Below are 14,473 nucleotides of genomic sequence, written 5' to 3' on the forward strand. Positions count from 1 at the left end.
TGGAAAAACAGTTTGGAAGCTTCTTAAAAAGTTAAGCATATACCTAAACCTATGACTCAGTCATTCCCTCCTTGGTATTTGCCAAACAGAAATAATGTATATGTCTGTCCATAAAAATTTGTATGCAACTGTTCATAGTAACTTTGGTTGTAGTAGCCAAAAAAGGAAAATAACCCAAATGTACATTAACAGGTAAATGTATTAACAAATTGTGATTATACACATATAATAGAGTGCTACTCATCAATAAAAAGAAATGAACTATTGATACATGCAATGCAGATGGATCTCAAAGTAACAAAACTGAGTGAAAGAAGCCAGAAAAAAAAGTACTTACTATGTGACTTCATGTATATAAAATTCTAGAAAATTCAAACTAATCTAAAGTGACAGTAACAGATTAGTGGTTGCCTTGGGAAGGGGGAGGGGAACAGAGAGGCAGGAGGGAGGGATTACAAAGGAGCAAGAGGAAACTTCTTGGGGTTATGGATGTATTCACTATCTTGATTGTGGCAACGGTTTCATGGATGCATACATGTCAAAACGATCAAATTGTATTATTTAAATATACATAGTTTACTGTATGTATATTATACCTCAATAAATTTGTTAAGAAAACTAAAAATTTACACATGGCAAACACACACATAATGTGCTTACTATCATTAGTTAATAAGGAAATATAAATTAAAACCACACAGAGATCTAATATAGTTACTGGGGAAAGCATAAAGGTTGTTTAATATGCTTTCCTATTAGCATCAAAAATTCACCTGGTTTAGAAATAACATGAACTCATAATTATTATAGGAAAAGGTCATATTCTGTTTTATTACAATGTTTTGGTGCCATCCTGTCCAGCTCCAGCAGTCATGTGGAAACAGTCTGACATGTCCCTTTAGCAACCTAGGTTTTTCCTAGGTTGGTCTCCATTAAGGCAAAAGTAACTGGTGAGCAATGTATTCCATGTTTGAGAAAGAATAACTCAACCTGAGTTTTAGGTTACCTTAACTATTATCACAAAGAATGTTTTCAGCCGTTCCTTGTAGGGGGTGGTGTTAAAAAAGATGAAGGGATAGATCTGACAAGAGGGCTACTCTAGGCACAAGTATTATAGAAACAATCTAAGTATCAACTGGAAATGATTACACACCCACCAAAAATACTAAGATAAAAAAGACAAACACAAATGTTGGAGAAAATGTGGAGTAACGGTAAGTCCCCATTGTTGAAGGAACGTAAAATGGTACAATCCTTTGGAAGAAAGGTCTGGCAGTTTTTTATGAAACTAAACATACACCTACCTTAGGACCCAATGATTCCACCCTTAGATGTTTACTCAAGAGGAATAAAGACATGTGTTCATAAAAAAAATTGTATAAGAATGTTCATAGCAGCTTTATTTATAACAGCAAAAAAAAAAAGAAAGAAAAGTGGAAACAGCCCATGTGTCCATCAACAGGAAAATGGAAAAAAACAAACTGACATATTCATACGAGAATATTCAGCAATAAAAAGGAATGAACCACTGATACAGGCAACATGAATTAATCTCAATAACATGCTGAGTGAAAGAGGCATTATGCTTTGCATGATTTCATTTATATGAAGTTTTAGAATAGAAAAATTTAATCTGTGAGGCAAAATAATCAGAACAGTAGTTACATCTGAGAGTTGGGGTAGGGAATGACTGGGAAGGGGCATGAGGAAACTTTCTGGCATAATTGCAATGTTCTAAATTTTGAAAAGGGTTTGGGTTACACAGGTGTATGGATTTGGGAAAAATTAGCAAATTTATACTTAACATTTGTGCATTACACTGCATGTGAATGTACCTTAAAAATGAAACCATACTAAACCCTACTTAATGATATGCCTTTTGAAGTATCAGGAGGATATATACTGATGTCTGCAATTTATTTTGAAAAGCATCATAAAAATAACATGGATGGATAAGTAATAAAACATGTAGAATAAAATGTAGAATCCATGTGGTTGGTATTTGGGTATTTACTGTAAAATTCTCTCAATTCTGCTGTATGTTTGAAAATTTTTATAATAAAACGATTAGGAAAAGCCAGTTGGTCTTATCTTTCTATTATCTATCCTTGGCCTGAAATAAATTATTCTTTCTATAGGATAGAGACTCTATAGAAACACAGGGACCGGAAATTAGCCCTGCATAATCCCTGGGATTCTAAAAGGTAAGTCATACATGTAAACATTGTAAGAAAGGTAAGAAAACATATTAATTATTGAAAAGAAAATCAAGTTACATTAAGAGTAATTACTAATACTGGTGTTTATTATCACCACAAACAAGATCAGAGTACCATTTTTTTGTATCTTTTTAAAAACTGACTTTTTTCAGCCATTGCATGAAGAGCCATCTTTTTTTTTTTTTTTTTTTTTTTTGCGGTACGCGGGCCTCTCACTGCTGTGGCCTCTCCCGCCGCGGAGAACAGGCTCTGGACGCGCAGGCTCAGCGGCCATGGCCCACGGGCCCAGCCACTCCGCGGCACGTGGGATCCTCCCGGACAGGGGCACAAACCCGTGTCCCCTGCACTGGCAGGCGGACTCTCAACCACTGCGCCACCAGGGAAGCCCAAGAGCCATCTTTTATGTCAAGTTATATACATGAATAGGCCAATTGTGTCTCATCCAAAATTTGTCCAAAATTCGGATATCTAATCATTTTTTAAAAAGACTTTTAAGCATTTTCGTATATACCCAATGTTATCATTGTTAATATGCTACATATGGGATAAAATAACATCCTTTGCCTTTTGAGAGCTTTAGAGGAAATCTGGCATAAGTTTGTGTCAAACAAATCTGAATGTGTTTCCCATCTCTGCACTTATTAGTTGTAGGCCCTTGGGCAAATTAACTTCTGTAAGCCTCACTTTCCTCATTTTACAAATGAGGAAGAAAAATGGTAGTTCATACCTCATACGGTTATTTTGAATGTTAAGTGAGACAATTCATTTTACATGTATCACAGATAGATTGGCAGATAGAAAGCACTCAATAAATATGCTATCATTAAGAAAAAAGTGTGTACAAGAAACAAAACATTCAATTGATGGAAAAATGTGGAACAAAACCTTAGTTTATTTAAATAGAACAGTATCATCTCCTCACAAGGTAGTTCAAATAGCAACTACAATAGGATTTGTTTTGTTTTCTCTCTGAGTTGCGAGAAATGTTTTAGAAAGTCAAAGAACAATAATCTTGCTGCACTGATACTGTGAGAATTCAGACCCTTAGATCAAAGAGAGAAATGCAGAAATATACCTCTCATCAGCTTAATATCTGGACCATCTAAAAGAAGCTACCCTGTTTCACCCAATCTTGCATTAAACATTCAGAAATGTCACCCATATTGTTTTATGCCTGCCCCTAGCACCTGTTAAGTAGGCTGGCACATAGTTGAAGCCTCTAAAATAGTCAGATAGAGAGGAGGGTTAAGGAGGGGCAGGAGGATATTAACTACCACTTCCCTCTGCCCTCAGGAGAACAGCAGTCTCATGTCTGGCAGGCCGCGGAATGAGCAGCTGCTGCCACTGTAGGGAGCTGGGAAGCCAATAATTTTGGGGGAATCATGCTCTATTGTTTCCTGCTATGTCTGTTACCTGTGCATTTACCACATTCTTTGCTATCTTCTTTATCTTTTGGCACCCTTTTTATTAACCTTCTTGTTAACAATCATGCAGTCCACATTCCCACATGGTGTTACAACTGGCTGAAACTAAGCAGTAGCAGCTTAATTAACTAAGCAGTAGCAGCTTGTCCCTTTAGTTGGGGCATAGCTCTCCTATGTTACACTGTCCACAACTCCCTATTGTCTTTCACACTAGGTGCATTTCCTGCCTGGCCCACATGGCATGTGGATCCAGGTCTAGTTTGATTTGGGCAGCAGTGAGACAATAGGCGTTTCTTAGTGCTCAGTTCCTGTCTTGACTGGAAGTATTCCACCCAACCCTGCCCCCACCAAAAAAGCAGCCAAGAATCTCAGATAGTTCTCAGATGCCTTTCTGAACAGATGAGTTCCTTCATAAAAAGAAGGCAATGACTTAGAGAAAGGTAAACTCAACAAGCCTGCTTTTTAAAAAAAAATCTGACAGAATTGAAGTCTTAAGACATGCTTTTCTGAAACACTTTTGGAAATGGAGAGCAGGCTTTCTGCCTTTACATAGCACTGCATTTGCTTTGAAACCCACCATACTGGTTTCTTTTCTTTTCTCTGATATTTATCTATTTCCTCTTATCGAACCTGTTTCAAGGTATAAATTCACTGGGCAGGACTATTTAGATATAGCTCATGTCTAGTTGGAAGTCTGGGGCAATATCTAGCACATCATAACTATTCAGCTATTCATAACTGTGCTTTGTAATCACAATCATGTCTCCAAAATACTCTGACTTCAAATATTATATTAAATAGTACTATTAAATATGCATAAAACGAGAATGGATTTTTCAACTTGTAGATATAAAAGTATTAGAATTTAATATATGAAGATAGTTTTATCATCTTGCTCATGAGGTAATCAATCACTTTTACTTTCCCAAGTGGTTATTATACATAAGTGCAGATTCAGAAAGATTTATTTTTAGCCAACATATAAATATTTTCCCTTATTCTAAAATGTTAGCAATCTTCTTTTCTATTGCACAAAAGACAGTGTTAGGCTTTATTTTTTTTTAATTTATGGACTCTGCTACTAATTTCTAGACTTTTGGAATAGCTAACGCCTTTCTCTCACCAGCCCTGTTGATCATAATTAGCCTGAAATTTATCTGCAAACTTCAAGGGCAGAACAGGGCAGAATTCACATTGTTCTTAACATGGCATAAGGCCAAAACTGAAGGAAAAACTGGAGGATTTTGATGTAAATCATCCAAGCTAATATCCCATATTTTAATTTTAAATTTGAATCAGCAATGATTTTTACTGCTGTCTCCTCTTCTATTTTTACTATTCTTTTGAGCCTGAATCAGAGAAATGTGCTAAACATATGTATTGCAAGCAACTGGATTTTTCAAACAGGAACCACAAAGAAACATTTTCCTCCCTTTACTTGGGTTGCTTTTATTTAACATTCTGAAGAATGATTATCTGAGTTCAAGGATCATATTTTGATCAGTTCTAACAAAGAAGAAAAAATACTCATCTCACAGCTAAGATAGAGCCAAAACCTTTTTCTAGTTGCCAGTCAGTTTCCAAGCTAGTAAGAACTCCTGGGACTTTATCTACTCTTCTACAGGGAGCAGAGCTGGTACAACCCAGGATACCTTTATCTTATTGCCTAGGTATGAAAATATTGCCTAAGCAGAACTGGAAGACTCACCAAATAAATAGAAGAGTGAAATGAATACAACATTCTTAGATGTATTAACAGCTAAACAGCCTACATATGAGAAAAAAAATTTCACTTACAGTTTGCTTGAAATCTTTTACATTAGCCTAATAGAAACACAAAAAACCAATGGGAACATCAAACCAAGAGAATAAAACCATGGAAGAAAAGATATTGGGGAACTACAGCCAATTCCTGATACTATATACAAACACAAAACATATATACATATACATTTTTTTTAAACTGTGATGATACATTTTTGGCTCAAAGTATTCTTTCATATTATAGATCTCATTTTCCATCCTTAAACAAAGTTTGGGTGAGAGGATACAGGATTTCTTGATTTCTTTCTGTATCTTTTGTATCTTTCTTTTTATCTCTCACCCTTAGTTTTACTAATCAAAATCCCAGGCCATCCTTTAACAACCACGTTAAACACCTACTCATCGATGACCCTCTCCCAATAATTAGAATTAACCTCTTTCTCTGCTCTTCAGTGTTTTATATTTGCATCACCACCCGCCTAAAAACTGCAAAATGTTAGACTTCTTGGGATGTCATTGTAAAAAATCTCTACATAAAATGAAGTACTCACCACCTTGTATGGCAAGAGTTTAAGAAAGAAGTCACAGTCATCTGAAGTCAACACAAGACCTTCTCTGGAAAATACTGGAGAATATGCTATGCAGATAATAAAAAGGAGGACTGGACATGGCTGCTGGGGTGTTTGGCTAGAAGTCTCAGAAGTTACATCTCAAAATTTAAAATTATTGCAATCTTTTTTACAACTTCTGTTTGTGGTTTCTTCTTCTTCCCCAGGGTCACATACCATCTGGTAAACATAGCAGCTGAAGACCCTGCTGGGTTTCTGTTCTATGTGTAGTACCAAGTCTCTGTCAAAGTAAACTTCGTGGCTATATGTCTGTAACGAAAACAAAGGCAAATGGAATCTCCTCTTCACATAATCATATTCACTGCTGAGTCATTAAAATGTCACAGCGTCTATGCTAGGGATGTTCAAATATATACTTGGAGGCAAAACAGCTGCCAGAAATAGTTTATTTTTCATTATTTGTGGATATGCAGACGACTTATGAGAAAAGCATTACACAAAATGTTGAGAATGAAAAGAACCCTGGACTTAGGAGTCTGAACACCCAGATTCTATTGCCAACATTGCCACTATTTCACTTGTGACCGTGGGCAAGTTGCTAAATCTTTCAGGTTCTCCATTGATAAAACAATGATTGGGTAAAGTAACATCTACTGTTCTTTATAACTTTTATATTCTATAATACTTAGAAGAGCAGACAAACGCTTCTAAGAGTGCTTGAAAACCCTACACGCTTAGATTTGTCTCTATTAAATAACTGTGGGGATTTGATACAGTATATTTTTATTTTTTAAAACATTACCAAACTTATAAAATAGGAGAAAACTAGACTATGGTAAGGAAATAGACAGCATGTCTCATGAAAAAAGCATAAAACTTTATCTTTAAAGCCATTGGTAAGGAGAAATTCTCATCCCTAGAGGAGAAAGTCTAAAGAAGTACTCATTTTGTCCTGCATGTAGGATGATAACCTCTTCCATGTGGTCACTGGTATAGGTGAACTTGGACTGACGTGAACACAGTAACATCTGTTCCAATAAATGTCACCTATAAAGGAAACTCTTACAACTTTGTATTCCATGGACTCTACTCACCACATCCCATGACTCCACGAGTGGAATGCTTTTAAGTAAAGTTCCATATTCATTACAGTGGAAATCCAGGTGAGCTTTTCCTTCAGCATCTATTTGAGTAACAGCTACCACAGAAAGCAAATCTAACTCATCTTCATAGTCCACAATTTTGAAAGTCTTGGGGAATAGATAAGGCAAAAGAAAAGAGGGGCAAAATCCAGTTAGGATTATTTCTACATTTGTGGCTTAACTACTATTTATAAAAATATGTAGAAAGAAAAATGAATGGGTGGGAGCATAGATAGAAATGTGTTTCCACTTATCTGCCTAGTAAAATATCAGTCTCAAGATTTTTAGGACTCAAGAAGTATCCTACAGATTTTGATGAACACAACCAAGTCTATGTAGATCTCAGCCAAAGTATAACTGAAATCCTCTATTATGACAGCAAGCCAGAGTGTCTCCAAATTTGAAAGAGGTATTCAACTGCTGACACTGATAGGTGTGTTCACTGGTTTCCAGATAGGACTAAATATATAAAACTCAGTTCTGAAACTTGAAGACTTCCCACTGTGCTCGGAAGGTTCTCATACCAGAAAAACACAAGTCATTTCAAAAAGAACTGATAGCCCATCATATACTATTTATGACCCTATTTGCCATCCTTTTTAAAAAAAAACCCTTTCTTAGGGAATTCCCTGGTGTTCCAGTGGTTAGGACTACAAGCTTTCCATCCCTGGTTGGGGAATTAAGATCCTGCAAGCAAAAATGGCTGCTTATACTTGAGGGAGAATATTAGGAACAGAAATCCAACCCACAGAACAGGACTGGGATAAGAGACGTTAGTTAGAAATGATTAATGATGGCAAAGACATTAAGAGAGAAAAATCTAACCCCAGAACTCTGTCTCAAGGACGAAAATCTGGGACTCCAACAGTCTCATGGGGAAGCAGATCTATGCTAACCCATCCAGGGATGGCACATCTTGACAGGCACAGCAAGTTTCTCTTAATCACCAAATACTAAACCTTCACTCACATTTGGTCAAACTGCTTTTTAACCCATTTACATTTTCTGCCTTTACCACCTATGACATAAAAATTTACGTAGATTTATTACCAGTGATTCCTTTTAATTTACTTTTTTGCCGTAATCTTACCTTGGGCAAACTTCAAAAGGTGACTTCTTGCCTGAGTGTCAGTAATTTTATAGATTTTAGTCACAACCCCTTTCAACTTTTCCTTTACAGGTGAAAAGTTTTTGTTTTCTAATCTCACAATGCAGAGTATCTTTCTCTTTGCTACTACCTTCTCCCTTCTTAAGTATTCTTGCCACTTTTTGGTAACTTTGGCATGTTTTTTTTTGGTATTTTTTTTTTGAATACAGTTTTACCTACAGGGTAGGAAGCTTTCTGCTTTGTTCTCGATGGTTCAAAAGAATAAATATATATTTGGTTCAAAAGAATATATATTTTTTCTTTTTTGAGAGTAGCCACCTCCTGTGCCACCTCCAACCTATTTTAAAAGATTTTCAAAAACTATCCTTAAAAAAAAAACAACAAAAAAAACTATCCTTAGGGCTTCCCTGGTGGCGCAGTGGTTGAGAGTCCACCTGCCGATGCAGGGGACACGGGTTTGTGCCCCGGTCCAGGAAGATCCCACATGCTGCAGAGCGGCTAGGCCTGTGAGCCATAGCCACTGAGTCTGCACGTCCGGAGCCTGTGCTCCACAACGGGAGAAGCCACAACAGTGAGAAGCCCGCGTATTGCCAAAAAAAAAAAAAAAAAAAACTATCCTTAGAGATCTACTCAATATTTCTACCTAGAAATGGTCATATGAACTATATAGTTATAGAGTCTAAAGGGATTCAGTATTTACGCAAAGGCTATATATTTGAAGTATGAACACTTTGAGTTGATTTCATAAGTAATTCCAGTGCTTTTTTTTTTTTTTAAGAAAAGGATAAAAATGTATTAGCTTAGTGACTGGCAATGTCAAGTTGAGGCTAAAGGCTGAACTGATTTACCACACCCTTACACCCTCCTCCTCTGGCTCATGAACATTAACAAATACATCTATGTCTAGTAAGTGAAAAACAAGGCAAAAGCCATAGTCATCAAGATGTAACTCAATAATTTTCTATTAAGAGATTTCCCTATGAAGTGTGCATATCAACAAAACAATAAGCTAATAATAGTGTTTTCAAATTATTTCGGTCCTATGAAATCTTCTGCAAACAAAATCTTAAGAATAATTCCAATATTAAAAGAGAGGAGACAGAGACACATCGGTTCAAATAGCACACACAATCCTACAGACTAAGGTTGCATGGAGCTCCCCAACCTCTACCCCAGGGCAAGTTCATACAAGCTTAGTTTATTATTTCTGGCTAAAGTAATACCTCTTGTTCTGGGTCATCATCCAGAAGGTTAAAGCTTTTTTTTACCACCCGTCCAGAAGCTGTAACAGTGGGTAAGTTTTCATTCTATCATATGGAGAGAAATAAAAATATATGACAAGTCCTATTATGTAGTCAATGGCAAAACTGTATTAACGAATTTGTTAACTAACCAACCCTTCTCTAACATCCACAATTCTTTCCTCAACTGAGAAAATTCTGAACCAGATTTTGGATCCTCCAATTAATAAAAATACTTTATTAAAGTTTTTAATGGATAAAATACCAAACTAGAAATACAAAGGTTACAGATTTGTTACTTCACCTGCCCTTCTGATTTTTGCCTTAGTATAGTACAGCAAATAAAGAGTCGATCTGCTTTTGGAAATTTCCCTCTGCATGATTTTCTTCAGGCTCTTAATTTATATGCTAAAGACAAAGAACCATTTGGAGTCAAAGAATGGTGTGTAATTTTTTTTTTTTTTTTTTTTTTTTTTTTTTTTTTTTTTTTTTTTTTTTGCGGTACGCGGGCCTCTCACTGTTGTGGCCTCTCTCCCGTTGCGGAGCACAGGCTCCGGACGCGCAGGCTCAGCGGCCATGGCTCACGGGCCCAGCCGCTCCGCGGCATGTGGGACCCTCCCGGACCGGGGCACGAACCCGTGTCCCCTGCATCAGCAGGCGGACTCTCAACCGCTGCGCCACCAGGGAAGCCCGGTGTGTAATTTTTTAAAGTTTATATCTAACCTTTCTTACCCTAAGTGTGCACAATTAATTAAACCCAAAGGTTGATAATTCATCAGTAAAAACTTAAAGAGAAACCCAGAAAGGAAACAGAAATAAGCAAAAGATAAAGTCAATATAATCAGCTCTCTTCAAATCTCATAGATATTATACATGGGGCTAAGACTAGCTACCCATGTAGACAAAATGAACAGACTTTTATAGAACTGTGCTTTTCTTTTCTGCCACACTAAAAGAGAAATACATTTGCATATTATATTCTTATATAGAAAGACAGTGATATACAAAGGATTTTAAAGTACTCCTGACTTACTTTGTTCTTCTCCCTGTTGGCCAAAATGACAAAATCTTCAGAGATCTGATGCTGGGCACTATTATTTTCTACTTCACTTAGCTTTAAAACTCTGAAAAGGTAAAAAGGATTCTAAGAACCTAAGATCTTAACACACCATCAAAATGTCAAAGTTGAACTAATGAAAAGAAACTTAACAAATGAAAATTATGGTAACAACACTGAGTTAGTTCTCTTCTCCTCCTGATTAGTCCAAAATATTAATGTCTGATAACTTAAGTGTCCAAAAATTTCTTCAAATTTAGAGATTCTGTTAAACAGAAAAACAGGATATGTGACAACAGGTGCTACTGAAGTAGGTAATGCAGCAGCTTGCTGAGGCTTACACTATCTTCCAAACTGGCTTAATGAAAGTTACTCTAAAGAACCTCCTCTCTACCATCCTGCAGCAGGTCTTCAACATTTCAGCTTTAACAATGGCATTATAGTAGATATTTACATTTTTATTTCTGAAGATAGAATGAGGTATCAATGAACAACACTCAGAGTTAAATATAATATAGACTGGATTGGCAACTAAGTTCTAAACCGAGAGTTTTCATAGTAGAGTAGTATTTTAAAACTGCAAATGACTTAATTCTTTTCTTTTTTCTTAAGGTTATATTTAAAGATTTGAGTTTTCTGAGTGCAAATGACCTCACGGATCGAGCTTATTAAGCAAGTGAAAGTAAAAGAATATTCTCACCACCTACACAAATCTGTTCACAGCATTAACAAGCATCAAAAGCACAATGTCCTCAAAGCTTAAAGTCTCAAATGCAGGCAAAGAGAACAGCAGGGAGAAGCAGCCACTGTGGCCAGAGAGAGCTGGAGGCCTTAGAGTTTGCCAGAGACAAAGAAATCAGATTACATTTTAAATTCCTTAATTAGTTATCTTAATTAGTGCCAATATTTAAGAGTGCCTATCTTTTAAAACCTAGCAAAAGGGCACACACTCTTTGTGGACCTTATTTTCTTAAACTCAAACTAATATAAAAGATGTGTGGTAACAAACATTAAGAGTAAGGTTTATTGGGCTTCCCTGATGGCGCAGTGGTTGAGAGTCTGCCTGACGATGCAGGGGACACGGGTTCATGCCCCGATCCAGGAGGATCCTACATGCCGCGGAGTGGCTGGGCCCGTGAGCCATGGTCGCTGAGCCTGTGCGTCCGGAGCCTGTGCTCCGCAACAGGAGAGGCCCGCGTACCGCAAAAAAAAAAAAAAGAGTAAGGTTTATTAAAGCTGACCATACTTTTTATGACTTTTTATAAAAGTTCATAATCTTTTTTCATTAAGTCCCTTCATCCTCCTTATAACTGATTCAGAGTAGACGAATTATCATGAAGCATACAAAATAAAGAATGCAGACACTACTCCTCTTATTCAACAAATACTTACTGAGCACCTACTCTGTATTAAGACCTATGCTCAGTGCCAGGGTTACAGGTGTCAACAAAATAGACTCTTTCCCTATCATGGAGCTCATGATTCCCAACCTAGATATTCAAACAGATAATCATACAAATAATTAATTTAAATTGCTGTAGGTGCTACAGAAGATTATATAGTGGGTAGAGTGAAAATATGATGGGGCAGCTAATGTAATGAAAGGTGCCAGGGAAGCACTCTTTGAAAAAGGGACATTTAAGGGGGCATAAAATATTAATAGAAATTAGGCAAAACAGGTAGGGGAAACAGACTTCAAATAGAGGGAACAGGTCCTTAGCTTTGTGAAAAGACAGCATGACTGAAGTAAACTGAGTGGGAAGAATCTTTTAGACCAGCTAAGTATGTTGGTCTTTATCTTAAGCGCAATAGGAGGTCATAAAAAGGTTAAAACAGAATTCACTTGGTTAGGTTTTTGTGTTTGTTAATGTTTCTAAAAATCACTCTAGCTGCTGAGAAGAAAACAGACTTAAAGAGTAAAAAGTAGATCCTTGGGAGTCCTGTAAGAAGGCAAATATTATAGTCTAGGCTAGTGATGACAATGATCTGACCAAGGTGGTGACAGTGGCCAAGGGCAGAAAGAGGCAGATTTAAGAAATGTTTAGTAGCAAAATAAACTGGATTGATGGGATATATGGTGCGTGTGTGTGTGAGAGAGAGAGAGAGAGAGAGAAAATGCAAGTGAGTGTTTAAGTACACGTATACTGATGAAAGACAAGAAGGTAAGAAAGTGTCAAGAATGATTCCAGACTTATGACATAAACTTAGATGAGAGGTTTGTGCTAAGAGAAATTTTGGAGTTTTGGTGTATACAGGATCTTTAAAGCCAAGGGAATAAACAGGAGAATCAAGCAGAAAGGGAACAAAGAGTGAGAAAAGAGGGTCTAAGTCCTGAGGACTTAAAGTCTGAGTAGAAGATAAAGAACGTGGGCTTCCCTGGTGGCGCAGTGGTTGAGAGTCCGCCTGCCGATGCAGGGGACGCGGGTTCGTGCCCCAGTCCGGGAAGATCCCACATGCCGCAGAGTGGCTGGGCCCGTGAGCCATGGCCGCTGAGCCTGCACGTCCGGAGCCTGTGCTCCACAACGGGAGAGGCCACAACAGTGAGAGGCCCGCGTACAGCAAAAAAAAAAAAAGAAGGTAAAGAACGTGAATGGATACTAAGAAAGACAGATCAGAGAGGGAAGAAAATATTCAGGAGCACTGTGGTGTCAGGGAAGCCAAATGAAGAGTGTTTCAAGGAAGGAGAGGTCAACTGTGTGGAAGATGTGGGTAAACTAAATACAACAAGATTTACTTCAAACAACCTGCTGCTTCTCCAGCAGTAAGGCTGTCTTTTAGAACAAAGATAAATCATCTCTCTCATTAATCCTGGAGAATGAATTAAGACCTGATGAGGATGAACCAATATGTAATCTTTTCCTCACACGTCATCTATCATCCAACAAAGAACTTACTCAAATGTAATATTTACAAACAGTAATGATGAGGTTGAAAGAATAAAGTCAGGTTTTCTAGATGCCATTCTCTGAGGAAGCACCCTACAAAAAGTTAATTATTTCCAAAATTTGCTCAGTAGTTAGCTGGCAAAAATAAAGATGCCAATAAATACTACCAAAGGCTACTTTTAACTTCAAAGTAACTAAGGAAAATACTCACTTGACCTGATTTGGGCCAACATGTATTATTCTACCAGAAGCATCAGGATGGAAATAGATCCAGTCAGATTCTAGAGAACAACACTCCATTTCTTGGACCCCGTTTTTTGCCTGAAATTGGAACAAAATATTGAAAATAAAAATTAAGGAAAAATAAAATAATTTTTCCAATCCAGCATCAGTGATAGATCAGTAAGTCAAAAGTAAAGGAAGAGAAAACATTAACCAGCTGAACTGGGATGTGTATTAGGGCTGAATTAGGACACTCAAACTTGAGAAATCCAGAACATTTAAATTCAGAAATTTCATAGATACACCACGCACTATATATTATAGCTCACAAATAATAAGTTACCATATCTCAAGCACCTAATGTATGTCTGGCACTGCATTAGATGCTCATTATTTCTTTTGATCTCAGCAATACTTGAAGCATATATTGCTATCCCCATCTTATGGATGAGGAAACTGATGCACAAAGAGGATAAATCATTTGCTTAGTATTCAGCACCTACTAAACAGCAGATTAGACTCCAAAGTCCATGGATTTTCCATTATTTAACTCTGCCATAATTATGTACATACAGTCCCCCACAACATCCTTCTCCCTTCCCTATCCTCAACAAACTGTCAATCAGAAGAGTAGATAGCACAAAAATAAACATGCAATCAAACAGGTCATACAATCTCCTTGCAAAAGTCAGATGTTAAACTCTAATGCTAAGGAAACAGTCTAATACTGCTTAGCACTTAAGGTAAGTAGAGAGATTGATTTCATAGTAGTATATTTAGACATTAAAATAAAGAAAAAGATACCTCCATATGTGATCACATATGTAATAAATGTTTTACCT

General features: G+C 36.9%; 1 protein-coding gene and 1 long non-coding RNA gene across 2 annotated transcripts in view; one reads left to right on the top strand and one right to left on the bottom strand.

The window, feature by feature from the left end:
- Nucleotides 1-14,473, top strand: part of LOC132597608 (uncharacterized) — a 57,024-nt gene that overhangs the window by 33,710 nt on the left and 8,841 nt on the right. The window contains exon 2 of the long non-coding RNA XR_009564606.1: nucleotides 2,139-2,204. This is a non-coding gene — a long non-coding RNA (uncharacterized lncRNA). The remainder of the gene's footprint in view (nucleotides 1-2,138; nucleotides 2,205-14,473) is intronic.
- The window catches only part of DCAF17 (DDB1 and CUL4 associated factor 17), a 37,315-nt gene continuing 24,227 nt past the window's right edge, over nucleotides 1,386-14,473 (bottom strand). The window contains exons 10-14 of the mRNA XM_030852049.3: nucleotides 13,621-13,730; nucleotides 10,501-10,591; nucleotides 9,450-9,533; nucleotides 7,071-7,226; nucleotides 1,386-6,285 (exon numbers count right to left, since the gene is read on the bottom strand). Coding sequence (XP_030707909.1) covers nucleotides 6,118-6,285; nucleotides 7,071-7,226; nucleotides 9,450-9,533; nucleotides 10,501-10,591; nucleotides 13,621-13,730 — 609 coding nt within the window. The 3' untranslated portion in view covers nucleotides 1,386-6,117. The remainder of the gene's footprint in view (nucleotides 6,286-7,070; nucleotides 7,227-9,449; nucleotides 9,534-10,500; nucleotides 10,592-13,620; nucleotides 13,731-14,473) is intronic.

This window comes from Globicephala melas, chromosome 7 (assembly GCF_963455315.2).
Source record: "Globicephala melas chromosome 7, mGloMel1.2, whole genome shotgun sequence".
NCBI classification, from domain to species: domain Eukaryota; kingdom Metazoa; phylum Chordata; class Mammalia; order Artiodactyla; family Delphinidae; genus Globicephala; species Globicephala melas.